General features: G+C 44.5%; 1 protein-coding gene and 1 long non-coding RNA gene across 14 annotated transcripts in view; one reads left to right on the top strand and one right to left on the bottom strand.

Annotated features, from left to right (window-relative positions):
* The window catches only part of abcd1 (ATP-binding cassette, sub-family D (ALD), member 1), a 43,649-nt gene extending 23,248 nt beyond the window's left edge, over nucleotides 1–20,401 (bottom strand). For 3 of the 10 annotated variants that reach the window (XR_009792847.1, XM_061806062.1, XM_061806066.1), the window contains exons 1-3: nucleotides 13,194–13,713; nucleotides 9,236–9,449; nucleotides 9,084–9,163 (exon numbers count right to left, since the gene is read on the bottom strand). Coding sequence is in view for 7 of the 10 variants with exons in the window: in XM_061806062.1 (XP_061662046.1) it covers nucleotides 9,084–9,163; nucleotides 9,236–9,364 (209 nt within the window). In the remaining 3 variants the exon portion in view is untranslated. Of the gene's footprint in view, nucleotides 1–9,083; nucleotides 9,164–9,235; nucleotides 9,450–13,193; nucleotides 13,725–13,906; nucleotides 14,004–20,271 lie in introns of those variants that run through there. The other 7 variants (XM_061806041.1, XR_009792846.1, XM_061806058.1 and 4 more) reach the window with 7 other exon arrangements.
* LOC133493161 (uncharacterized) lies at nucleotides 13,712–24,022 on the top strand. Of its 4 annotated transcripts, XR_009792880.1 has the most exons (6): nucleotides 13,712–13,828; nucleotides 14,686–14,735; nucleotides 21,417–21,541; nucleotides 21,668–21,712; nucleotides 21,836–22,936; nucleotides 23,233–24,022. It is a non-coding gene; the product is annotated as an uncharacterized LOC133493161 (long non-coding RNA). The 4 variants fall into 4 exon arrangements; XR_009792881.1 differs by lacking the exons at nucleotides 13,712–13,828; nucleotides 14,686–14,735 and adding an exon at nucleotides 14,091–14,189 and having other exon boundaries at nucleotides 21,373–21,541; nucleotides 21,671–21,712; XR_009792873.1 differs by lacking the exons at nucleotides 13,712–13,828; nucleotides 14,686–14,735 and having other exon boundaries at nucleotides 20,874–21,541; nucleotides 21,671–21,712.
* Nucleotides 24,023–26,380: the final 2,358 nt, after the last annotated feature.

Below are 26,380 nucleotides of genomic sequence, written 5' to 3'. Positions count from 1 at the left end.
CCTACGAATCGTATACAACGAAGACTGAGAGTACAAGTAGTGAGGAAGTTGGGCAAGTGGAAACGTCAACTTAAACTTGCTTCTCAGCCCAGACTCCCTTAGCTTAGTTGGCTAACAACGAGACGTGTTTGTGATCAAACCATATCCTTTAAATCTACATATCCTTTATATTTTTAAACACAAACCTTACTTACCCTCATACTTTTTAAGTTTTTAACTGTAACTTTTTTGATAGACCAGGTAGCATGTGAATTGTGTTCATTATGTGCTGACTTTATTTGATTGCTTCTATTTTGACTTTAACAGAGATTAAGTAGTATGTGAATTGTGTACCTTATGTGCTGACTGCTTATTTGATTGCTTTTTTGACAATCTGCAGCCTAATGGGGAGCACAATATTGCGCAATCTGTAGACTGGTCCCAAACCCGGATAAATGCAGAGGGTTGCGCCTCGAAGGGCAGGCGGCGTAAAACTGTGCTGAACATATAAGAGCATTCATCAAACGAAATCCATAACAGATAGGTCATAGCCCGGGGTTAACTACTGCCGCCCCCACCACTGTTAATCTGTAAGGCAGAGGTAGAAATTCAGATAATGTAAGTCGAAAAAGATGAAGAAAGCAGCTTAGTCAGCAGAAGAAGAAGAGAAATGGACAGACCCTACAGCTGTGTGTAGGGACTTTGAATGTTGGGACTACGACAGGAAAAGCTTAGGAGTTAGTTGACATGATGATTAAGAGAAAGGTTGATATATTGTGCATCCAAGAGAGTAAGTGGAAAGGGAGCAAGGCTAGAAGTTTAGGAGCAGGGTTTAAATTATTTTACCGTGGAGTAGAAGTGAAGAGAAATGGAGTAGGAGTTATTTGAAAGGAATAGTTGGCTAAGAATGTCTTGGAGGTGAAAAAAGTATCAGATTGAGTGACGAAGATTAAATTTAAAATTTAGGGTATTATGTTTAATGTGTTTAGCGGTTATGGCCCACAGGTAGGATGTGACCTTGAGTTGAAAGAGAAATTCTGGAAGGAACTAGACAAAGTAGTATGGGCATCCCAGACAGAGAGAGTTGTGATTGGTGCATATTTCAATGGACATGTGGGCGAGGGAAACTGGCGATGAAAAAATGATGGGTAAGTACGGCATCCAAGCAAAGGATCTTTGATGGTCAGATGGTGGTGGACTTGGCAAAAAGGATGGAATTGGCAGTGGTGAACACTTATTTCCAGAAGAGATAGGAACATAGAGTGACCTACAAGAGCGGCAGTAGAAGCACACAGGTGGATGGCGGATTATAGCTTGTGCATATGATGTAATTTGAAGGAGGTTACGGACTGTAAGGTTGTTGTGGGAGAGAGTGTCGCTCGAAGGCAGAAGCTGGTGGTGTGTAGGATGACTCTGGTAGCTGGTGGGAAGATTAAGAAGACAAAGGTAGAGAAGAGAATCGGGATGTGGAAGTTGAGAAAGGAAGAATGCTATGTGGCCTTTCGGAAAGAGGTGAGACAGACTCTAGATGGACAGGAAGAGCTCCCAGTAGACTAGAATATACTCCCAAAGTACCCAGAGATGCAGCCAGGAGAGTACTTGGGTGTCTTCTGATAGGAAAGGGGAGAAGGAGACTTGGTGGTGGAACCTCAAAATACAGGAAGTCATCCAAGTAAAGAGAATAGTGAAGAAGAAGTGGGACATGGATATGACTGAGGAGAGGCGAAAGGAATACATTGAGATGCAATGTAGGGCAAGATAGAGGTGGTGAAAGCTAAACAAGAGGCATATGACACGTACACCAGGTTGGATATGAAAGAAGAAGAAAAGGATCTTTACAGTTGGCCAAACAGAGATAGAGATGGGAAGGATGTGCGGCAAGTAAAGTTGATTAAGGATAGCGATGGAAATATGTTGACTAGTGCAGGTAGTGTGCTAAGTAGATGGAAAGAGTACTTTGAGAAGTTAATGACTGAAGAAAATGGGAGGAGGAGTAGAAGAGGCAAGTGTGAAGGACCAGGAAGTGGCAATGATTAGTAAGGGGGAACAGGATGAAGAGGTAGCTGTGGAGTTTTTGACCAAATTATTAGATAGAATACTAGTAGTTGGAGAGAAGATGCCAGAACAATGGAGGAAAAGTGTGCCAGTGCCTATTTTTAAGAACAAAGGTGATGTTCACAACTGTGGAAACGAGGAATAAAAATGATGGGCCACACAATGAAGTTATGGGAAAGAGTGGTGGAGGCTAGACTCAGGACAGAAGTAAGTATCTGCGAGCCGGAAACAGATAGCAATGCCGGAAACAGATAGCAATGCCGGAAACAGGTAGCAATCCCGTTTTCCGCTATCACAGCTGTGACTAATTTCACGACGAGCATTGCCGATAGATGCTGGCAGCCGGTCTTGATCAGAGCCTCACCCCGCGTCAGTTCTTGGACCTCTCCTGATTAGCCTGTATATCCTACCCTTGGGTCACATTGTTCAAAACTTTAATTTTGACTACCATAGCTATGCAGATGACATAGTTATGTTTAGCAGTGTCTCCAGATGACGACAGTTCAATTGAGCTATTGTGCCACAGTCTGAATCAGATAAATAACTGGATGAGCCAAAATTTTCTTCAACTAAATTGCAACAAAACTGAGACAATTGTTTTTGGCAACTAAGAAAAAAGAATTCCTGTTAGTAAACACTATCTTTAAAAACAAAGACCAAGTCCGAAACCTTGGTGTTCTGATGGATTCCGACCTGACTTTCAACAATCATATCAAATTAATCACAAAAACTGCCTTCTACCATCTGAAGAACATATCAAGAGTGAAGTCTTGTATGTGTCAAGCGGACCAGGAAAAGCTCATCCATGCTTTTATCTCAAGCAGACTTGACTACTGTGATGGTCTTCTGACTGGATTCCCCCCAAAAAAAGAGTATTAAACAGCTGCAACCCATTCAGAATGCTGCCGCTCGAGTTCTGACCAAACCAAAGCGGTTAAGAGCACAGTATCACTCCAATACTAAAATCCTTGCACTGGCTTCCAGTCACCTTTAGAATATATTTTAAAGTTCTGCTACTGGTCTATAAATCACTAAATGATTTAGGTCCTGAATATATGACAGAAATGCTTACCGAATACAAACCCAGTAAGAGCTCTGAGATCGACTGACTCAGGTCAAATAGTGGAGTTTTGCTATTATGGTGCACAAAAATGGAAAAAGTTGCCAACAGAGGTGAGGTCTGCCCTAAGTGTGAATGTTTTTAAATCCAGGTTGAAAACTTTTTTTTTTCTAATACAGTGGTACCTCGGTTTTCGAACGTCCTGGTTTTTTGTACAAATCGGGTTTCGAATGAAAATTTATAGATTTTTTTGCTTTGGTTTTCAAACGAAAACCGGTATTCAAACACCCCAACCAGCTGACCCACGACGATTTGTTATTGTGTTTTCAAATGCACCCCTGAAAAAAACGGAAAAGACATAATGCGCACGACGCAGCGCAAACAGTTGACTTACACACTCCTCTGCTCGCGGAGGTTTCCCAGTACCGTAGTGACTTTTTTTTCTTCAAATTGATAAACATTAACCCCCAATCATGGCTCCAAAGAAGTGGAACTGCTGGTGCTGAAAAAAGGAAAGTGGTGCGTAAAAATTGTCGACTTCAACAAGGATTTCATAGCCAAATACGAATCTGGTGTGCGTGCTTCTGAGCTATCGAAGAAGTCTGGCATGGCGAAATCGACCATCAGCACCATTCACACCACCAACACCAAGGATGCCCTCAAAGCAAGTGATGTTGGTAGCCAAGCAAGAGGCCACAGATGTTGGAGGAAGTCGAAAAGTCGCTTCTCATTTTCGTGAACGAGCAGCAGTTAGCTGGGGATAGTGTTGGCGAGGAAGGGAGATGTCGTCTGACGAGGCTGAAGGCAGGAAGGATATCTCAAGTGCTGATATAAAACCTATCTGTGCTAAATCAAACAACACCCATAATCTTGTAGAAATTTATCACCTGAATAAAGCTGAATGTTGCAGTTCACTGCAAAATTTTCATGACATTATGAGCCACTTCAGAAAAGTGCTTAAAAGACGGCCTAAAGAAACCTGAGATTCGTTCTTTGTGAAAAAGGGGCGAGCTGCCCCCCACCGAAGACATGAAATGTTGTTTTCATTGCTTTTTTCTTTTGCTCTATTAACCCTACCTCTAGTTCCAAGTTGTTATTTTTTTTACTTTACGTACTTTCTGTGCAAATAAAAAACAATGTGTAAAGTTATTCTGCACTTTTGTTAATAAAAAAAGGTTTACAAGGCTAGGGGCCGAGTCGCTACAGATATAGCAATGCACTCCCAATCTATCATACTCTACTAGGCTAAAGCATACAATTTAAGCAAAAATAAATATATTTCTTAAATGATTTAATTATATAAAGTATTTAAACTATACATGTATTTCTACTATGCAGTTCATTATCAGAAAAAGCCCCCCAAAAAAATCACTTAAAAAATTTTTTTTTAGGCTTGGAACGCATCATTTCGTTTTCCATTTATTGTATTGAGAATACGTGTTTCGGTTTTCAAACGTTTTGGTTTTCAACCAGCCTTCTGGAACGGATTGTGTTAGTGAACCAAGGCACCACTGTACTTTTAAGAATATATCCACTTTTTGATCATATTTCTAGCACTGTAGCACGGTATGCGCTTTTCATTGTCTTTTTTTTAAATATTTTGTTTGTCATTTTTATTGTTTTTCATCTATTTTAAATGTTTGATCACTTTGTTTTCAAATACATTTTATCATGTAAAGCACATTGAGTTACCTCGTGTATGAAATGTGCTATACAAATAAATGCTTTAAGTTTGGTGGAATTTGGGGAATCCAGCGACTATTTTTTCCTTTCTTATGCTAAATTTCCATTGTTATTAGAGAAAATATTTTTCAGCAGAGGCGTTTCTTAACCTCAATTTTTCATTACTGGAGACGTTCTTAAGTAGAGGTAGCACGATAGTAACACTCATGTGCCACAAGATGGAATCTTGGAAATATAAACAATTATCACGTCTGCATTCAATACACCCAGCAGGAGGGTAGGGGATGTTGAAGTGTTATCCCAATTCCCAGGGCCATTTACCCCTTCATCTTCACACTCAAAACGAAGCCCTACAGGGAAATGGTACGACGATATTGAAGGGCTAAGTGGTACAACTGGAATTAGCCCATAGTCTCTCCAGCGTATCCCAGGTCATCTCCGGTGACCTCTCCTTGTGCGATGTGCCCAGAATACCTGAACGGAGATACATCCAGGAGACAACCTAACTAGATACCCGAGCCACCTCATCTGACTCCTCTTGATGTGTAGGAGCAGCGGCTCCATTTTCGAGTAACCTCCCTGATGACCAAGCTTCTTCCCTATCTCTATGGGGGAGCCAGGACAACTGCGGATAAAACTCATTTGGGCTCCTTGCATTATAGAACTTGTTGATTGTTCCTTCTTCACCACGACAGACCAACACAAACTGCAATATTACAGAACACTGCACCTATCAGGTCTCTAGATTTCCAGCTCTATTCTTCCCATATTCGTGAACATGACCCAAAGATCCTCCATTTAGGACAGGATCTCAATCCCAATCTGGAGAGGTCACTCCACCCTTTTCTGATATAGTACTATAGTCTGTGACATGGACATGGAGGTGCAGATTCTTCTCTCAACTCAGCTGTGATTCGCTGCAGTTAGGGTAAAAGATTGTGGCTTAATAAAGCCAATCGAACTATATCGTCTGCAGCAGGCAGAAGTGTAACCAACCCCAATGGCTTCAGTCCATGAAGGTTATGAACAGAATCGGTGGAAAAGGGCAGCCTTGTCGAAGCCCCACCCTCTATGGAAATTAATCCAACTTTCTGCCAGTAATACAGAACAAGATCTAACACCCTTCGAATACCCCGTACTCCAGAGGCACCCCCACCAATATTTCCCTCTAAGCTGCACAACTGCGCATTTGCGCACTTGTCGCACACTCTCAGCACAGAGGAAAAGCCTCCAGCGCAGTCAACTACAACATGCCATTTTTTTTTTTTTTTTTTTTTTAAACACAGCAGCACACTGCTTTTCACAAAGAGCTACAGCTCGGCCACACCGGGCCACCACCCTCATCCCTTTTATAGGGGTACACTCATGATTACAAACCCCAGCGTATGTGAATAATAGAAGAATAAGTGGTGAAACTCGACAAGATTTATTTTTTTTTTTTACATTAAAAAAAAGGTCTGGTCTTAAGCCAAAGTAGAAAGTGCAGGATGAGATGGTGTGTTAAAATTCCACTTTGGCACAGCCTGACTGAGGATGAAAGCACAGACGATACATTGCCCAAAAAGCTAATTCTGGATTTTAAATATAGGAGGCAACATTACATTAACCCTAAAACTGTTTGGGAGCATCATTCATCTTTCAACATGCATTGCGAAAGATATCCTGCCAGCAATAATTCAATTTTAGACCAAGAAAAACAGACGGGGATATCATTGTGGGTTTAAAAAAAAAAAAAAAGGAACAAAGTTGGAAGCGACATTTTCAAATTTATAGTTAATAGTTGGCTTGAAAAATGTGAGCTCACGTGGCAAATAAAACGGCTTACAGTTCAAAAACAGTGACTCTAAAAACGGGTTGCCATATTTGCTGAGCTATGTAATGTTGGTGCACCATTTCTCGTTGATATAAAAGCATATTCCACTGCCTTTCGATTTCCGAGTTAGCCCAGCGACACGGCCCGCACGATGATGGTGGAAGCCGGTGAGTGTGATGCGGCATCTGGGACGTGTCCACAAAGGCAAATCTCTGTGAAGCACAGAGCGGCAGAACATCCAGTGTTTGCACGTCTTAATCAGAAGCTGAAATACATCCATTTTGTTGGCTAGGGAGCGTAGTTTCGCAAGATGGATCGTCGGAAGCATTAGTCGATGTCCCCTCTTTTGCAGGCGAATTTGTGTACCGCCTCGCATCCCTTTTCGTTGTGGGGCTTTGAAGCAAGCACCAACGAGTAACTCCGGAAAAAGATTCAGTGAATTGGCGAGAGTTGTCAAAATGTCCGGAGAAGACTCTGATGGTTAGCGAGTCCCGAGACGCCCGAAAAACACACAAACAAACAGTACCAGGGAGAACATGCTGAAGGCTGCCACACTGGTAGGAGCCATCTTACATTAAGGCTGTGTGATATTTCAGTTTCTTTTTTGATAAATCTCTGAAAATTTTAACTTGTTTTTTTTCTATCATTATGAGATGCGGTGTCTACATTTATGCGAAAAATGAATTTAAATGGTTTTGTCAAATGGCTGCAAAATAACATCAGGTGAAATCTTTTTAAAGCGGTCTGAACCCACTGCAAATTTCTATTTCAATATAAATTCATGATGAGGTTTCTCATGGAGAAGCACTAATAAGTGATATCTACCATCTGCAGTGAATGGTACTATTATAATTTAAAACTGATCAAGTAATATACCTGATCAATTTTATTTTGTAATACAGTGAAGAAAATAAGTATTTGAACACCCTACTATATTTCAAGTTCTCCAACTGAGAAATCATGGAGGGGGTCTGAAATTTTCATCGTAGGTGCATGTCCACTGTGAGAGAGATAATTAAAAAGAAAAATCCAGAAATCACAGTATGATTTTTTTTAACGATTTATTTGTGTGATACAACTGGAAATAAGTATTTGAATACCTGAGAAAACCAATGTTAATATTTGGTACAGTAGCCTATGTTTGCAATTACAGAGGTCAAACGTTTCCTTAATCAGTTGTTCACCAGGTTTGCACACACTGCAGGTGGGATTTTGGCCCACTCACGGTGTTTCATCTCCCTCCAATGATTTTCTACTGAGTTTAGGTCTGGGGACTGGCTCGGCCACACCAGAACCTTGATATGCTTCTTACAGAGCCAGTCCTTGGTTTTCCTTGCTGTGTGCTTCAGGTCATTGTCATGTTGAAAAACCCAGCCACGACCCATCTTCAATGCTCTAACTGAGGGAAAGAGGTTGTTCTCCAAAATCTCACAATACATGGCCATGGTCACCCTCTCCTTAATACAGTGCAGTCGTCCTGTCCCATGTGCAGAAAAACACCCCCAAAACATTGTGCTACCACCCCCATGCTTCACAGTAGAGATGGTGTTCTTGGGATGGAACTCATCATTTGTCTTCTTCCAAACAGAATTAGTGGAATTATGACCAAAAAGTTCCATTTTGGTCTCATCTGACCACAAAACTTTCTCCCATGACTCCTCTGTATCATCCAAATGGTCATTGGCAAATTTAAGATGGGCTTGACATGTGCTGGTTTCAGCAGGGAAACCTTCTGTGCCATGCCTGATTTCAAACCTGACGTCTTAGTGTGTTACCAAGTCACCTTGGAAACGGTGGTCCCAGCTCTTTTCAGGTAATTGACCAAGTCCTGTCGTGTAGTCCTGGGCTGATTCCTCACCTTTTTAAGGATCATTGAGACTCCACGAGGGGATATCTTGCATTGGGCTTTTCCACCAAGCTGCTTGGCAATTTCTCCGTAGCCCTTTCCAGCCACGTGTAGTTGTACAATTTGGTCTCTGGTGTCTTTGGACAGCTCTTCGGTCTTCGCCATGTTTCAAGTTTGAGTCTTACTGATTGTATGGGGTGGACAGGTGTCTTTATGCAGCTAACGACCTCACACAGGTGCATCTGATTCAGGATAATAGATGGAGTGGAGGTGGACTTTTAAAGGCAGACTAACAGGTCTTTGAGGGTCAGAATTCTCGCTGATATACAGGTCTTCAAATACTTGTTTGCAGCTGTATTACACCAATAAATTGTTAAAAAAATTCATACATAGTGATTTCTGGCTTTTTCTTTTTAGATTATCTCTCTCACAGTGGACATGCAACTACGATGAAAATTTGATACCCCTACATGATTTCTAAGTGGGAGAACTTGCAACATAGCAGAGTGCTCAAATACTTATTTTCTTCATTGTACCTTGGAGAGAAAAAAATAGAAAAGAATTAAGTGATGAGCACCAGTTTCCCATCATTGATGTAAATGTGCACAAGCGCGCGCACACGCACACGCACACACAAATACACACACCTGTTAATGCTCTCCTTCAGCTTGTGGACATTTGAGGTCGTAGGGTCATTGACCAAGGCCACAGCCAGCTTAGTCCTGCCCTGGAGAAGCAAGGTACTCAAGTGAACTAGTGCATGTATGAGTGTGACTGAACACATGGGGCTGCATCTAACCTTCTTCCTCCTCCAGACGTATGGCAACAACTTTTTGACACAATAGGCAGCTAACAGAGCTGCCGCCAGACGCCGGAGTTGCGCGCTCCGCCTTATCTGAGAAGGCAGCTTCTGATAGGTCAGCTGCATATTGATGATGAGAAGGCAGTAATTGCAGCAGGCTATGGGGGTGACTTTGCGGTCAGCAGACAGAGGACCATGTTGTCATGACGACCTTTGTGAGAGTCAAATTATCACAAAATCTTGTTTACGTCATACCTATTTTTAAGAGTGAAGATCGTAGTGCTTAAAAAGTGAATCATCAAATTATCACCCGGTCTTAGCATAGCCACCAGGGAGCATACTGTCATACAGATAGTTTTCGATCACAAGTTGGTGGTTTTCTTGGGAAGATTCTTTATTCCAGTGATTCTCAAAGTGTGGGTACCACCGATAGTAAAAGGGCTTCCCCTGGTGGTACACGAACATTTACTGAATTAAATGTTCAAACCATACGTTACAGTTGTCAAGAAGAATATACAGTGCCCTCAATAACTATTGGCACCCCTGGTTAAGATGTGTTTTTTTAGCTTGGAATATTTTTTTTTCTAAAAACTATGGGACCTTAACGGGAAAAAAAGAGAAAAATCCAACCTTCAATACAAGTGCATTTATTCAGTGGGGAAAAAATCCCACATAAAGAAATAATTATTTGACATCAAATAATGTGTCACAATTATTAGCACCCCTGATGTTAATACTTTGTACAACCCCCTTTTGCCAACAAAACACCACCTAATCTTCTCCTATAATGTTTCACAAGATGGGAAAAGACAGAAAGAGGGATCTTCAGCCATTCCTCTTTCCAGAATCTCTCTAAATCATCCAGAGACCTGGGTCCTCTCTTCTGTACTCTCCTCTTCAGCTCACCCCACAGGTTTTCAATGGGTTGAGGTTTGTGGACTGAGATGGCCATGGGAGGAGCTTGATTTTGTGTCTGGTGAACCATTTCTGTGTAGATTTGGCCATATGTTTAGAGTCATTGTCTTGCTGAAAGACCCAGTGACAACCCATTTTCAGCTTTCGGGCACAGGACAACAGATTTTGATTTAAAATGTCCAGGTATTTCAAAGTATTCATTTGCCATGCACCCTAACAAGGTTCCCAGGGCCTTTGGAAGCAAACCAGCCCCACAGCATCACTGACGCAGCCCTATACTTCACAGTGGGTATGAGGTACTTTTCAGCATGCGCATCTTTCGTGGCATGCCAGACCCACTTGGTGTTTGTTGCCAAAAAGCTCAATCTTGGTCTCATCTGACCAAAGCACATGGTCCCAGTTGAAGCCCCAATACCACTTAGCGAACTCCAGACGTATGCATTTATGATTGTGAGTGAGGAAAGGTTTTCTCCGTACATGCCTCCCAAAAAGCTTGTTGGCGTGTAAACAGCCCCTGATGGTTGATTTGGAGACTTTGTGACCCCAGGATGCTTCCATTTGTTGTAATTCTGTCACAGTGAGCTTTGGAGAGCTTTTGATTTCTCTTACCATCCTCCTCACTGTGCGCAGTGGCAAAATAAACTTGGGTCCTTGTCCAGGCTTGTTTACCACTGTTCGTTTTTTTGAACTTCTTAATTATTCCTCTCACAGCGGATATGGGCACCTCCAGTTGAGTGGTAATCTTCTTGTAGCCTCTGCCTGATCTGTGAAGGTCGACGCACATCTGCCTCACTAATCAGGGTTCATACTCAGTCTGACCCAAAAAATTTAAGGGCTTTTTAAGGGCATTCTTAGGGGCTGACACGAAAAATTTAGGGCCGACACGGAAAAAATTTAGGGCTGACACGAAAAATTTAGGGCCATCGTGGGAAATCAAGAGTAAGGAAAAAAGACTCACCCAAAGGTGCCATCAACCGTTCTTGGTTCATCAACTGTACCAGTACCTCAGTACCTGTGACAGTGATCACCTGTCGCCCCTTGTGGTAGTTCTCATTGATATGACCATGGTCAATGTCTTCACATAACAGTATACAGAAAAACAGATTCTAACTACAATTGCAACTATATACACAAATGTCTTCTACTGATGTCTGTCTCAACACCCCTACTCTAGCTCCTTGAGCCTACCCAGTGCCTCCTCTATTTGTTGCTGCAGAGGTGCCAAAGTGGCTTTCTTGTCCTTTGCTCTGCCTCTGAGTGCATTGGCCTCGGTGATAAACCTCAGATTCCTCTTTTCTTCTGCCTCCTCACACAGGCTGTCAGCCTTCTCAATAAGCGTAGATATGTCAGTCTCTAGTCTGGCTTTTTTGGCTTTGAGGCAATAGAGATGAAAAGTGGGCAGCGATGCCAAATGTAGCCAGGTACAAAGTCTTCCTTTGCCCACAGTGGTAGTTTTTAGCAATGTCACTGTCTGGGAACATGACTGCAAACACTTTCAAATTATTTTCACAAGATTTGTAACTGTAATGGCTGCAGATCACTTTTGAAGTCCACACGATCTCTGCCTTTAACGAGTCCATCTTCGTGTATTGAACTACGTTCATAAAGCCTGACATCCGGCTGGTTGAAGTCGATGACTGGACAACTCTAGGTGCGCATGCCTGAAGTTGATGTTTCACTATCATGATATTTTAGAAACAGATTCATACCAACGGAAGATGAGAGTCTTCGCCAAATTTGTGCGTCTCCTGTTTTTCCGGTGCGACTCCAGCGCTTTGACGCCCATCTTTTCAAGCTGGTAACTCTGCTTGCACAGATGGCAGTAAAACATGTGCCGATCTTTTGGATCTCGACGAACGCAGCTCCCGAACTCCTTACTTTCAAACCAAGCATATTGAAAAATGCACTTCCCCATGATACAAGTTGGATCGATGAAAGAACTACCCTGCGTCGTAACGAAGACGAAGTGAAATACCTACTCACGGAAACAAACAATGGAATATCGTCAAGATGGCGACAAGTTGCCAACACGGTGACTTCCGTTGACAATTTCCGGCTGTTTTGGACGCCAGACGGATTGCTATTTTTTTTAAATAAAAGATTATTTTTTTAGGGAGATTTTTGGCGGTAGAGGCCTCCCTTTGATTTTTTTTTTTCTTAATTTAAGGCCTTTTAAGGGGCTTGACCAGTTTTCGCGGATTTTTAAGCACTTTCAGGAGCACCTAAATGCACCTTCGAAAATGTAGGGGTTTTTAGGGACTTTTAGGGCCGCGTGCGAACCCTGCTTGTATGCTGTGTTCCTTTGTCTTTCCTGGGAATTGTTAAGTGTGCCAATAATTGTGGAACAGGTGATTTAATGAAAAATAATTATTTTTTAGTCAGGGATTTTTTTCTTTTCTTACAATTCATTTGAGTTGAAGGTTACATTTTCCTAAAATTTTCAGTGTGACGTACTCTTCTGCAATAAACACTGAATTTATTTTAAGGCTTTTAACACATCTTAACCTGGGGTGCCAATAATTATGGAGGGCACTGTAGTTGTGTTCTATAGATCAGTGGTATTTAACTTATAAGTACAACATTTAACCATTTTAAGCTATTTGCAAAAATGCATATAGGTCAGTTTTCTAACTTATGTCCAATACGGTCCTTTATTTAGGTATAGTGTTTATTTTCAAATTCTGCATCACATACAGTGCAGGTATCAACTAAAGGCCCATGGGTTACATCCAGGTTGCCACTTCATCCTATGCGGCCGGTGAAAACAAGTCATGTGCATCAACTTCCATGATTCTTACTAAAATCTGTACCAAAATTTTACATCATTGTATGAAATTAGCCGGCACAGTGGGGCAGCTACAAAGCATAGCCTGCCTCCTGCCCGTTGACAGCTGGAATTGGCTCCAGCACTCCCGCGATCCTTGTGAGGATAAGTGGCTAAGAAAATGGATGGAATTAATCATCATGTGTTATTACACAACTCTGACGTTAGTCAGATGACTGGTCACGTGACGTCTGTTTACTTCAAAAGTTCACTTACTGTAAGAACTCCTATATCCTCGTTTCCTTCTTCGCTTTCTTGGACCACATCAGAAAATTCCAATAAAAATAAATCAAGTATTTTAATGGCGTCTCAAACAAACAGTGGTTGTTGTAGCTGGAGGAGCGCCATGAGCTTCCACTGTCAGCACAGCAGCAGGCGAGCGTTTCCGATGAGAGAAATGTTTTCCTGCGAATAGTTCCGTCAACACTAGCAATGCGTTGGTTCCGATACAACGGCCTCAACTCGGTTTGGGAAACGCCGTGCGCCGATGCTAACAGTCGACCTACTTTGTAGTGATAGAAGCATGAAACAGCACCCACTTTCCGGCACACTGTCCTTCATCCGATCCTTTGGATACGTACGAAGAGCATTTACACGTCTGAAGTACGTCGAAAACAGAGGTCGTTAGGGGTCCCTTACGTTGAGCCAACAACTTACGTGTAGTCAATCGCACCATAAAGTGAGCAGCGGCCTCGTCCCCTTACGAAGAGCACATGTATCCTTCCTTCTGCACTGTTAAGTACTGTACAGTTTTATAGAAAGGAACTACCACAAGGTGGCAGTGTGACAATTAAAGACACCTTACGGACTGACGTAGATTCTGGATAAAGAGAAACTGAGCACAGAAAGAGGTGATCAAACAAATAAAATACTTGTCGTACTACCCAACTTTAATTAATGTTCTTAACCATAACAGCAAAGCACTATACCTTCCTTCCAAAGTTCCTTTCTTCCTCCATTGTAGTATTGTCGTGGCGTAGTGATATACCTATCCCAAAATGTATTTATTAGGCGTAAAAAAAAAAAAAAAAAAAAAGCTTGTGGTTACGATTTCTCGACTCATGCTAAAAATTCCCGCCGGCCCTAACTTTTACACCAAGTAACAAATATGTCAGGGGCGTGGTTTTCCACGGCCACAAGCACAATGTGAAAGCCGGGTGTTTGACAGTCTCTGCAGAGGCACTTCCTTGTACTCGCTGATTACGTTGTTATGTAAGGCTTGTTTTTCATGCCACTTCAATGTTAGTTATAATTACAAGTTACCCTATAAGAATGTAAGAGTAGGAGGCATATTTAAGTTGCTTTCTCAAAGTCCATGTCCCAAGCCGTTCACAAGGGTTGCAGGAGTGCTGGAGCCTAACCTAATTAACTTTGAGTGAAAGGCGGAGTACACCACAAACTGGTGACCAGTCAGTCACGGGGCACTTATCAACACCATCACTGAGCATGAATTGATCCCACGCTGCCTGCACCAAAGTCATGTGTCAGGTCGGGACTCGAAATTGCCCTGTGGTATGAATGTGAGTACGACTGCTGTCTGTCTCTATGTGGCCTCCGATTGGCTGGCAACCAGTTCAGGGTGTACCCCGCCTCCTGCCCGATGACAGGTGAGATAAGCTCCAGCACTTCCGTGACCCTCATGATGATAAGGGGCTCTATTTTATGAAAATGGATGAATGAAAATTAAAATTTCATCTTGCGCTTACAGATGGAGGAAGACAATGGTGCACATGAAGCGGAATGAAAGAGGCTGCTGGGGTGAGTGAGCTCAACCCTCCAGGACGATGAGCAGAGGGAAACAACGAAGGGGGCTGACTTGAAGCAAGCAATCCCCCACACCAAAATTACAACCATAGAGGGTCCTAAAAGAAGTGGCAATCAACTCCCCACGGGCTCCAACAAAAGTCATGGATAGGTCGAGTCCGAGATGCATGGCCAAGTTGCTACGCTACAATGGCGAAGGACCACCAGAGACGTACCTCATCCTGGTTCACATGGCAGCACGGTTCAACGGCTGGTCAGTGGAAGCGATGGCAGTCCAAGTTGCCTTTCCATTGGAAGACAAGGCACTGTAGATCATCACAGACCTTTACTCACACGAGCAGCTTAACTGTCAAGCACTCAAGGGAGCCCTTCGACAACGTTTTGGAAATTTCAACAATTCTGATGATGGTAGAAACAGGTTTTTCAATCAACAACATAGGATGAACGGGAGCTAGGGTGCCTTTGCAGTGGACCTGCAGCATCATGCATTGAGCAGGTCTTGTTGGTTCAGTTTCCTCGATCTGTGGAGTGGGGATTGGCAGGTGGAGCTCCCCACAGATGTGGGACCAAAGACTGCATTCTTCCTGGGTCAAGAATTATAGCAGTTCAGAGTAATGTTGTTTGGACTATTCAATGCCCCATCTACCTTTGAATGATTGATGGAGAGAGTCCTCGCTGGTATTTCATGCAGTCGCTGTGTCGTTGACCTGGATGATCTCTTGTTCCATGTGACAAACTTCTTTAGTGAGCTGGACCACCTGCATGAGGTGTTCAGCATCATACGACAAGCTGGGATTCGTCTTCACCTCAAGAAGTGGCACTTTTTCAGGTGAGAGATGGCATACTTGGGACATGTTGTCATTGCAGTTGTTGTTGAAGCCAGGCAGTCACATTGTTCAGTTGACTTCTAGTTCCAGGAAGGCAGCCACTTCCTTCAGGCATTTTCACAAGTCCATTACGTTCAGCGTAGTGGGAGCCGCTGTGCAGTTGAAGATGTGCTGCGTGTCGTGAGGGCCCTGTCCGCATTTAAGGCAGAGGTTGACGACAGTATTGTCGACATGAGCCATATAGTCATTGAGCATGTGGCTTCGTCCAGAACGGAGTTGCAATAGTTTGGATCTTGTGAAAATCGATTTTGGTTTTGTCCACCTCAGGGGTAAAGTAGCCACCAAGGATGACTACCATTTTGTAGTTTGCTCTGCCAAGCCTGGAGCTTCTTCCAGTGCAATGGTTTGAGCGAGGGAGACCACACTGGAGCCCCGGAGGACAGACCTTCCGATGGCTTTCTACGTCACGGTGAGCGTCTTGGCACTCGGGCCCCAGTTTGAGCCGGAGATGGCTATGAGTATGTTGGTTCGTTGGTTGACATGTTTGGCCGTGTACTCAGTGTGAGGATCGAAGGTGAGCGTGGTGTCCAGCACAACGCCCAAGATGTTTGGGCGGTTGACAGTTGAGATCGGCAGGTTATTGATTTTGATTGGTAAGTTCGTCCAAAATCCACCCGTGAAAGTGGTAAACAGAGTGGCCGTACTTTTTTCAACAAACAGATGGAGTTCACGTTCGACCAGGAAGTGATGTAGAGTGTCAAGGTAGTTGTTCACACGCTCACAGGCAGCATTGATGTTGCTGTCGGACGCGTAGGTTGAGATGTTGTCGGCATACGACGTGAGAGCGACATCGGCGGGCGGTGTGGGGATTTTTGACATATATAGATTGAACAGGAGTGGGGATAGAACACCACCCTGAGGCACACCCATTTGTATCCGCCAGGAGTGTGAGCGCCAGTTTCTGAATTCCACGAAAGATGACCGTTCATGTAGGTATGATGACAACCATCGTTTAATATGGTTTGGTAGCATGGTGCCACTATCAAAGAATCGATACTGGTCGTCATTGTAGTAGGACTTGCCACCGATCCAATATAGACAACAGGTGTGAAAGAATGGCTGGTGCCGGACAACACCAGCAAGCCGCGGAACTTCTTTGGCCTCAACTCTACTAGTGTCGATTCATTCGGGACTTTGCCACCATTCCCAGCCCCATGCACAGGCTGATGAAAAAGGGACAAATATTCCAGTGGAACGACAACTGCGTACATGCGTCTGTCCACCACAAGACAGCATTAATCCAGTTCCCAATGTTGGCCTACCCTGATCTCCAGTGGCCATTTATCATTGAAACAGAGGCTAGCATTGTGGGCTTGGGGGCAGCGTTGTCCTAAGAAGGAGAGCATGGTGAGCATCTTGTGGCCTAGTATCGCGGTTTTCTCAGGCGGTTGCCGGCGTTGTTTTGGCACTTCGCTGGTTGCGATCCTGTCTTTACGGGCAAAAATTCCTCCTTCCTCTTTCCAGACTGGTGGCTCGATCAATGGAAAAGATGCAGGACTTTGACTTCCAAGTCCAACATTGACGAGGGCGTCAGCGCACCAAAGCTAATGCTTTGGCTATGATGAGTAGGTTTCCCTCGTCTGAATGAGGGTCTCCGGGGCCCCCCTCTGGAGCCAGGAACTGTCCGAAAGGGTAACATGGGTCTCCCTTCCCATGGGCTCACCACCTGTGAGAGGGGCCACAGGAGTTGTGGACAATGTGAGCCAGGCAGTAGCCGAAGGCAGGGACCTTGGTGATCCGATTATCGGCTATAGAAACTAGCTCTAGGGACATGGGATGTCACCTCTCTGGCAAGGAAGGAGCATGAGGTCAAGATGTTCTGACGAGATATAGATACCTCGACACACAGCTTGGGCTCTGGTACCAGTCCTCTTGAGCGGGGTTGGACTCTGTTCCACTCTGGAGTTGCCCATGGTGAGCGGCACCCAGTAGGTGTAGGAAAACTGATTGACCCCTGGCTCAGAGCCTATATGTTGAGGTTCACCCTGGTGGATGAGAGGGTAGCCTCTCTAGCCTCCCTCTGCCTTCTGGTTGAGGAATGGGTTTCATCTGTTATTGGTGCCTATGCACCAAACAGCTCAGAGCAAGGTTCCCTCTAATTTTTTGTGGATCTTAGGAAACACACTAAGCCCCTGAGTGATCTTTTTGACTACTATGAGCAATATCGGATGTGTTATCCACTGAAGTTACAGGTCTTATTAAAAGAATCAGATTACAGCATTTACATTCCCATTAGAACATTTTTATTAAGAACAACTTTTTGAAAACTTGCAATTAAAATGTTAAACTTTTGTTCTTTTAACGACAAAAAATACATTGCTAAACAAACCAAGACAACTAATGATAATGTCCGCTTCCTAATTTCTATCCATCCATTTCTTGAGCCGCTTATCCTCATGAGGGTCGCAGGAGAGCTGGAGCCTATTCGAGCTGTCATTGGGCAGGAGAAAAAGGGTACACCCTGAACTGGTTGCCAGCCGCGACCAAATTTATTTATTTTTGATTCACAATCATATCCCCGTCAGTTTTACTTGGTATAAAACTGAATTACTGCTTGCACAATATTCTTTTGCGATGCATGCTGACAAGTGAATGATGCTCCCAAACAGTTTCATGGTGAATGTTATTTTGCTCCCTGTATTAAATAACAAGAACTAAATGTAGCCCTAAGGGAACACAAGCCACTGCAATCTGTAGGCCGGTCCCAAGCCTGTATAAATGCATCCGGCGTAAAACTGTGCCAAACAAATATGAGCATTATCTAAAGAATACCAAACCGGATTGGTTGTGTCCCGGGTTATGTGTATCCAAGAGAGCAAGTGGAAAGATACTGAGGCTAGAGGTTTAGGGACAGGTTTTAAATTATTTTCATGGAGTATATAGGGAAAGAAATGGAGTACGGATTATTTCAAAGTAAGAGATGGCTAAGAATGTCTCGGAGGTGAAAAGAGTATCAGATCGAGTGATGAGGTGAAACTTGAAATTGAGTGTGTTATGTATAATGTGATTTGCGGCTATGCCCCACAGGAAGGATGCGACCAAGAATTGAAAGAGAAATTCTGGATGGAACTAAATGCAGCAGTTCTGAGCATCCCGGACAGCAAGAGAGTTGTGATTGGTGCAGATTGTAATGGACATATTGGTAAAGGAAACAGGGGCGATGAAGAAGTGATGGCTAAGTACGGCATCCAGGAAAGGAACTTTGAGGGACAGATGGTGGTGGACTTTGCAAAAAGGATGGAGATGGCTGTAGTGAACACTTATTTCCAGAAGAGGGAGGAACATAGAGTGACCTACAAGAGCAGAGGTAGAAGCATGCAGGTAGATTATATTTTGTGCAGACGATGTAATCTAAAGGAGATTACTGACTGTAAAGTAGTGGTAGGGAGAGTGTAACTCGACAGCATAGGATGGTGGTGTGTAGGATGACTCTGGTGGTGGGTAGGAAGATTAAGAAGACAAAGGTAGAACAGAGAACCATGTGGTGGAAGTTGAGAAAGGAAGAATGTTGTGCGGCCTTCCGGAAAGAGGTGAGACAGGCTCTCGATGGACAGCAGAAGCATCTCGGAAGACTGGACTACGACAGCCAAGGAAATCAGAGAGACAAGCAGGAGAGAACTTGGTGTGTCTTCTGGTAGGAAAGGGGAGAAGGAGACTTGGTGGTGGATCCCCAAAATACAGGAAGTCATACAAGAAAAGAGATTTGTTAAGAAGAAGTGGGATACTGAGAGGACTGAGGAGAGGCGAAAGGAATACACTGAGCTCCGACGTAGGGCAAAGCTCAAGGTGGCGAAGGCTAAATAAGAGGCATATGAAGACATGTACACCAGGTTGGAAATGAAAGAAGGAGAAAATGATCTCTACATGTTGGCCAGACACAGGGAACGAGATGTGAAGGATGTGCAGCAGGTAAGGGTGATTAAGGATAGAGATGGGAATGTGTTGACTGGTGCCAGTAGTGTGCTAAATAGATGGAAAGAATACTTTGAGAAGTTGATGAATGAAGAAAATGACAGCGAAAGAATAGTAGAAGAGGTAAGTGTGAAGGACCAGGAAGTGGCAATGATTAGTAAGGGGGGAGTTAGAAAGGCACTAAAGAGGATGAAAAATGGAAAGGCAGTTGGTCCTGATGAGTTACATGTGGAGGTATGGAAACATTTCAGAGAAGTGGCTGTGGAGTTTTTGACCAACTTATTCAACAGAATACTAGCGGGCGAGAAGATGCCTGAAGAATGGAGGGAAAGTGTGCTTGTTCCCATTTTTAAGAACAATGGCAATTGCAGAGCTGTGGGAACTATAGAAGAATAAATATGATGAGCCACATAATGAAGTTATGAGGAAAAAAGTAGTGGAGGCTAGAATCATGATCGACGCATTGAGGTAGTGCGTCCAGCTCCAGGTTGTGTGTGTTGTGTTGTCTGCACCACAGCTACAGCCTCTCCACTCCCTGTCGATACGCTGACTCATCACTGTCTTTGATGAAGCTGATCACTCTGGTACCCTGCCAACTTCAGGCATTTGACAGTTGGGTGCGTTGAGGTACAGTCATTTGTGGAGAAAGAGAAAAGCAGTGGCGAGAGGACACAACCCTGGGCTGCCCTGGTGCTGATGGTGTGTGTGGAGGTGGTTTGCCCCAGCCTCACCTGCTGTGTCCTGCACGTCTGGAAGTTGGAGATCGACTGGCAGATGGCAAGCGAGACACTGAGCTAGAGAAGCTTGGAGAAGAGGAGTACGGGGATGGTCGTGTCGAACGCATCCCATGAAAAGGATCCTCGCGTAGGTCCTGCGTTGTCGAGGTGTTCAAGGCTGAAGTGCAGTCTCATGTTAACGGCATCATCGGCAGACCTATTTGGAAATTGCAAAGGCAAACTGCAGGGGGTTTAGCAGGGGACCTGTGACGCTCTTGAGACAGTCACGCACAAGGCGTTCAAAGAACTTCATGACAATAGATGTAAAGGAAACAGGCCTGTAGTCATTCAGACCAGAGAGTTTCTTGGGGACCAGGATGATCGTAAATTGTTTGATGCAGGATGGTACTTTGCACAGTTCCAGAGCTCTGGTGAAGATGTGAAGACTGGAACGAGTCAGCGCAGCACCCACCACTTTGTTAATCTTTTGTTGTTTGATGATGCGTCTCACGTCGTGTTCATGGCTGGTCAACGCAGATGTCAGAGCTCCGAAGGTGGTGCGGCCTGGGGTGTGTGGTTTTCTTTTCAAATCTTCAGTCAAAGCTGTTGAAGTAATGGGCTAGTCAACTATTGTTCTCAACTTGTGGGCAATTGTCGCTTTTAATTGGTTAGTGTCAGGGGCATGGACAAGCCACTGCCCTGGGCGGTGCTGCCTGTCAGGGGCATAGCCAAGCCACTGCCCTGGGCGGTGCCGCCTCTGGCTGTAGTCCAACAGCTGTGCCGCATTATCCCAAGCATTTAAGCCTTTAGAGTGTGATCGACATTTGTCAGTTACTTAGTTAGTGTTACTACTTATTGGTTATTCCACTATCGTACATAAGTTCGCAAGCTTTGTGGAGTGCATCTCTTTGTCACAGTAAGCCTGTGCCACTATAGTCTTGTTTCATCCTTTTCATGTTTCTAAGCTTTGCATCATAGTTATCAGACCTTGTTGCATGTTTTTGGATCTTGCCTGGAGCCTTGCGTTTTTGTGCTTCCACCTTTTTTGGACTGCTCACTTGTGTACGACCTTATCCTGGAATAAAACCACCATCGATACCATGCTCTCGTCTTAAGAGTCCTGAAATTGGGTCCACTCCCTTACCTCGGTCTCATGACAGAACACACTGGCCAGAACAGGACCCAGTGGGTTAAACGCGGCGTCGCCGGTAATGGTGCCGGTCAAGCCGCCAGTCTGCCTCCCAGCACCCCCAGCCTATAGACCAAGCATCCCCTATCTGAGTGGGTGAGTTGAGTCTTGTTGTCCTCTCCTACCTTGTCATCTGCACCACCCGTGTGTCATGATTATGCCCCATGCACGACCTGCTCATCACCACATATTTTGCTGGACTCTGATTTTTCTGATTTTGAGGAGGACCTGGACTTGTAGGAATACCTGCCCGAATCTGACGCAGAGGTGAATTTTGTTTTTTCCTTCCCAATATTCAGTCCCAGTCAATTTGTTTTCCCGCCCCCAGTTTCCAGCCCCCGAGTGCCTCCGTCCCGTGTGCCTAAGTCCTCTTCCTCTGTTCCTTTCTAGGGCACCCGTTTGGCCATCTATCCGGGGCCTCCACATGCCGGCCAGAGGAGACGCCCAAGTAGGGTGCCGCTTTATGCCTCCCGCTGGACTCTGACCAGGCCACAGCCGATATCCGTCCGCGCCGGCGACCGCTCCACAGACATCTCTTGTCCATGCCTCACTGACGACGGAACCACAGCCGACTTCTGCCCATGCTTCGCTGGCGACTGAGCAACAGCGGACTCTCGTCTGCACCTCGCTGGCAACGGAGCCACAGCCGATTTCCGCCCACGCCTCGCCGGCGATTGATCCACAGCCGACACTCGTTAAAGCCTTGGTGGGGAATGAACCACAACCAACTCTCGGCCATGCCTCGGTAGCGACCCAGCAACAGCCGATTCTCGTCCATGCCTCGGTGGCGACCAAGCCACAGTCAATTCTCGTCTACACCTTGGTGGCAACCAAGCCACAGCTGATTCTCGTCCACGCCTCGGTGGCGACCGAGCCGCAGCCGAATCTCGTCCGTGCCTCAGTGGGGACTGAGCCACAGCCAATTCTTGGCCATTCCTTGGTGGCGACCGAGCAGCAGCCTACTCTCGTCCATGCCTCGGTGGCGACTGTCATGTGCAAGGCTGGACCACAGCCAAGAAGGGTGTGGCCTGGCCACCGCTCAGAGCGGTTTAATCTATTACACCTATCGCCGGTCACGGCTTTTTCTCACAGGCACTGTGATTGGACAATGTATTTAAATTTGAGTTTTGTCACTGGCATTTGCCAGTTTGAGTATGCCTTACCGCATCCATGGTTACTCTGCCACTGTGCCATTATAGTCCTGACACACTTTTGTTATGCTCTTTAGTTGTCTCATAGTTATTGGACATTGTTTCTTGTTTTTTGGATCCTACCTTCTTGGACTGTGTTGTCGTGCACAACTTTAGGTTATAATAAAAACCCATTGAACATCATGTCCTCATCTTGGAGTCCTGCATTTGGGTCCACCCCTGCACCGTTGGTTCATGACAGAACGAACTGGCCAGACCAGGACCCAGCAGGGAAGACACGGCCTCGGGGCACACGTTGACGGCACGCTAGCTGCCTGAGGATCAACCATCTCCTATTCGGGTGGGTGCCGTTATGTCATCCTCTCCTACCTTGCCTCCCGCACTACCCATGTGCCATGTGTATGTCCCAACCATGTTCTGCTCTCCACCGCATATTGCTTTGGATTCAGATTTTTCGGATTACAAGGAAGACTTAAACTCATATGACCGACCACCTGATTCTGACTCGGACAATGAATTTGAACTTTCCCTCCCATTGATAAGTCTCGAGGAGTTTGTTTCATGGTCCTACGCTTCCCGCTCCTGTGTACCTTTGCCCAGTGAGTCTAAGTCCTCTTCCTCTAATCCTTTTTTCAGAACCCACTTGGCCATCTATCCGGGCGCTCTGCGTGGTGGCCAGAGGATATCCCCAAGCAGGCTGCCGCCTGGCGCCTCCTGCGGTGTGGCGACCAAGACAGCCAAGCCACTGCAGACGATCGCCCACTCCACATCGACAACCAAGTCACAGCGGCATTCCGCTTCCGCAGTGACTCCGATCTAAGTCTTGGCGGCGACCCATCCCCGGCCGTCTGAAGACCGTGGGTCGGTGGCGACCCATCCATGGCCGCTTGATGACCACGCCTCGGCGCCGACCGATCCTCGGTCACCTCCCGCTCCAGCTGTGAACAATCCTCGGCTGCCTATCATCCAGGTTTCGGTGGCGACCGAACCACGGCGACCTCTCGCTCACGCCTCGGGGGCGCTCAAACCACAGCGACCTTTCGCTCAAGCCTTGGCAGCCTTTTGCCATCATCGGCAGCCGCCGGCTCTCGACCACGTCTTGGGAAGCCTTTGTCCTCAGCCGTCACCTGCTCCCGTTTGGTTCCTGCTGTGTCTTTGGGTCCCCCATCGAGGATGTCCGCCTGAGTCGCCCCATGGGGACCCTGGTGCTTGGGGTCCTGGTTGACCTCCTGACCTGCTCAGCCGGACTCCTCGCTTTGGGTGGCCTGGACAGCCACCAGACAGACTGGGGTGGGGGCCACCAGACTGACAAACAATTTTTCTCTGAGACAAATCACCACCATGAACTCTCATTGTTCTTCCTTCCACACTATTAAAGCAAAGGCATTCAACGAGAACTCTGAGGCAGACTCTCTAACCAGTCGATCACTGTGCCGCCATTCAAGTAATTATATATTCATGATAATATTGTAGTACTTTTAGTTATATAACTATTATGTTTCAAGAAGTCTTCGGTGATCAATAAATACCACAGTGCCATGCAGGCAGGAAAAGTGAAGTTTATTTTCAAATTAGACATTTGGGAACATAAAATGTGCTTTCATTAAACAGCAGTAAAGCTTGAAAAAGTACAAATTGGCCCAAGGATATTAATTTCCTTTTTTTTTTCCCCAACAGACTGTACAGAGTTCACCTGAATGAATCACCATCACGGCAAACAAAGCCATGGCGTCACCAGTCCTGAAACCATCCATTTGGACACGGATGGTTTGTTTGCTAAGGAATTATACATTTGTCACCTCTTCCATTTGAGCAGAGTGTTAAAACAAGTGCATACTGGGATTTTTGGCTCTGGTATGATGACATCTATCATGTCACAGTGATCAGTCATAAAACACCATTGGTGTGTCGTGCACTTGGGATCAAGGCCTTCAGTTACCAAACCCTTGCCCAACTTGACCAACCTCATAATACCACCATTATTTCATAGCAATTAGGGAAATATCAGTACTAGGGATCGCAAAGGGTTACAATTAATCGGTTATAACCGGTTTTCGATTGTTTAAAACCGAAACCGTAATCGGACTTTCGAAATCAGTTAAAATTTCCAATAATTTCTTCCGGTTCCGGTATTCCACATTGCGCTATTTTTTCAATATCATTTCCACTTTTTTCAAGAATGTTAACATTAAAACATTTTTACAAAAAAAAGAACAAAAATGTAACTTACACGAGTGCGTTGTTGAAAGCCACATTCAACAAGCTTGTTTGTCAATATTGTATACAAACTACCCCATTACTGCGGAGTAAATTAACGATAGATGGTGTAGCGCCGGAGAAAAGGAGTCGGAGGCGGAGTGTCGGATACAGAAACAAAACTTGTTTTATTGGCAGACATCAAAACACTACTCGCATAATGGCGGGAACTCTGTTAACTCGTCACTCCGGAAGAGCAACAACAAAAACAGTCCGTGCGGAACCCCGCACCCCAACTCAAGGTCCCGCGAGTGAATTATGTAAACACCACAATGGTACCGATTTTAAAACCGGTTAATTGTTTTTTTTTTTTTTGCTACAGATGTTCGGTTAAAACCGATTATGAAAGTAAGCGTTTTTTTGCGATCCCTAATCAGTACTATACAAAAACAAATATAAAATCACACAAACTGAGCCTCATACATCATCTGAAGCAGATTAGAATCAATACTTATCTAATAACGTGACAAAACATTTGAAAATATATAAAATACAGCATACACACCAGAAGTGGTGATGATTAAATTCATTTAAGTGTCCAGTTTTGTTAGTTTAATATTACTTGCTCTGACCAACCAATCTGAGGTGACTTTGAAATCTGAATCTGAAACACCCCCATTGCTAATAAATCTTAAGTTACATCAGACAGCGCTTTGGATTGTGAGGACCCTGGGCAAATTCGGCTAACATGGCTGCACATAGAGGGTGAAATCTTTTTGGACGGCAAATAGTCTAACATATACCGACAAGTATTAGAAGCAGTGCAGCCAAGATAAACACTATCAAATGAAGAGCATTAACCATTGAGAATAAATTGACAGTTTCATGGAACAAAAAAATAGAATTGAGGTTGCAAATGTAGGTCAGTTCCTTAGTCAGGCCTGCGGTTTCAACACTCAAGAGTCCAAGAGTGTATGTGTGTGTGTGTGTGCCCGCCTGCGTGTGTTTCATACAGTGAAGAATAAGTATTTGAACACCCTGCTATATTGCAAGTTCTCCCACCTATAAATCATGGAGGAGTCTGAAATTTTCATCGTTAGGTGCATGTCCACTATGTGAGAGATAATCTAAAAAGAAAACTCCAGAAATCACAATGTATGATTTTTTTAACGATATATTTGTGTGATGCAGCTGCAAATAAGTATTTCAACACCTATCTATCAGCTAGAATTCTGACCCTCAAAGACCTGTTAGTCCGCTGATAAAAATCCACCTCCACTTCATGTATTATCCTGAATCAGATGTACCTGTGTGAGATTGTTAGCTGCATAAAGACACCTGTCCACCCCATACAATTATTAAGACTCAAACTTGTAACATGGCCAAGACCAAAGAGCTGTCCAAAGACACCAGAGACAAAATTGTACAACTACACACGGCTGGAAAGGGCTACGGAGAAATTGCCAATCAGCTTGGTGAAAAAAGGTCCACTGTTGGAGGAATCATTAGAAAATAGAAGCAACTAAACCTGACGGTCAATCTAATCGGAGTGGAGCCCTATGAATGGAGAATGAATGAATCATGGAGT

This window comes from Syngnathoides biaculeatus, chromosome 2 (assembly GCF_019802595.1).
Source record: "Syngnathoides biaculeatus isolate LvHL_M chromosome 2, ASM1980259v1, whole genome shotgun sequence".
In the NCBI taxonomy this organism is placed as follows: Eukaryota; Metazoa; Chordata; class Actinopteri; order Syngnathiformes; family Syngnathidae; genus Syngnathoides; species Syngnathoides biaculeatus.
This window is presented reverse-complemented; position numbering and strand designations above follow the sequence as displayed.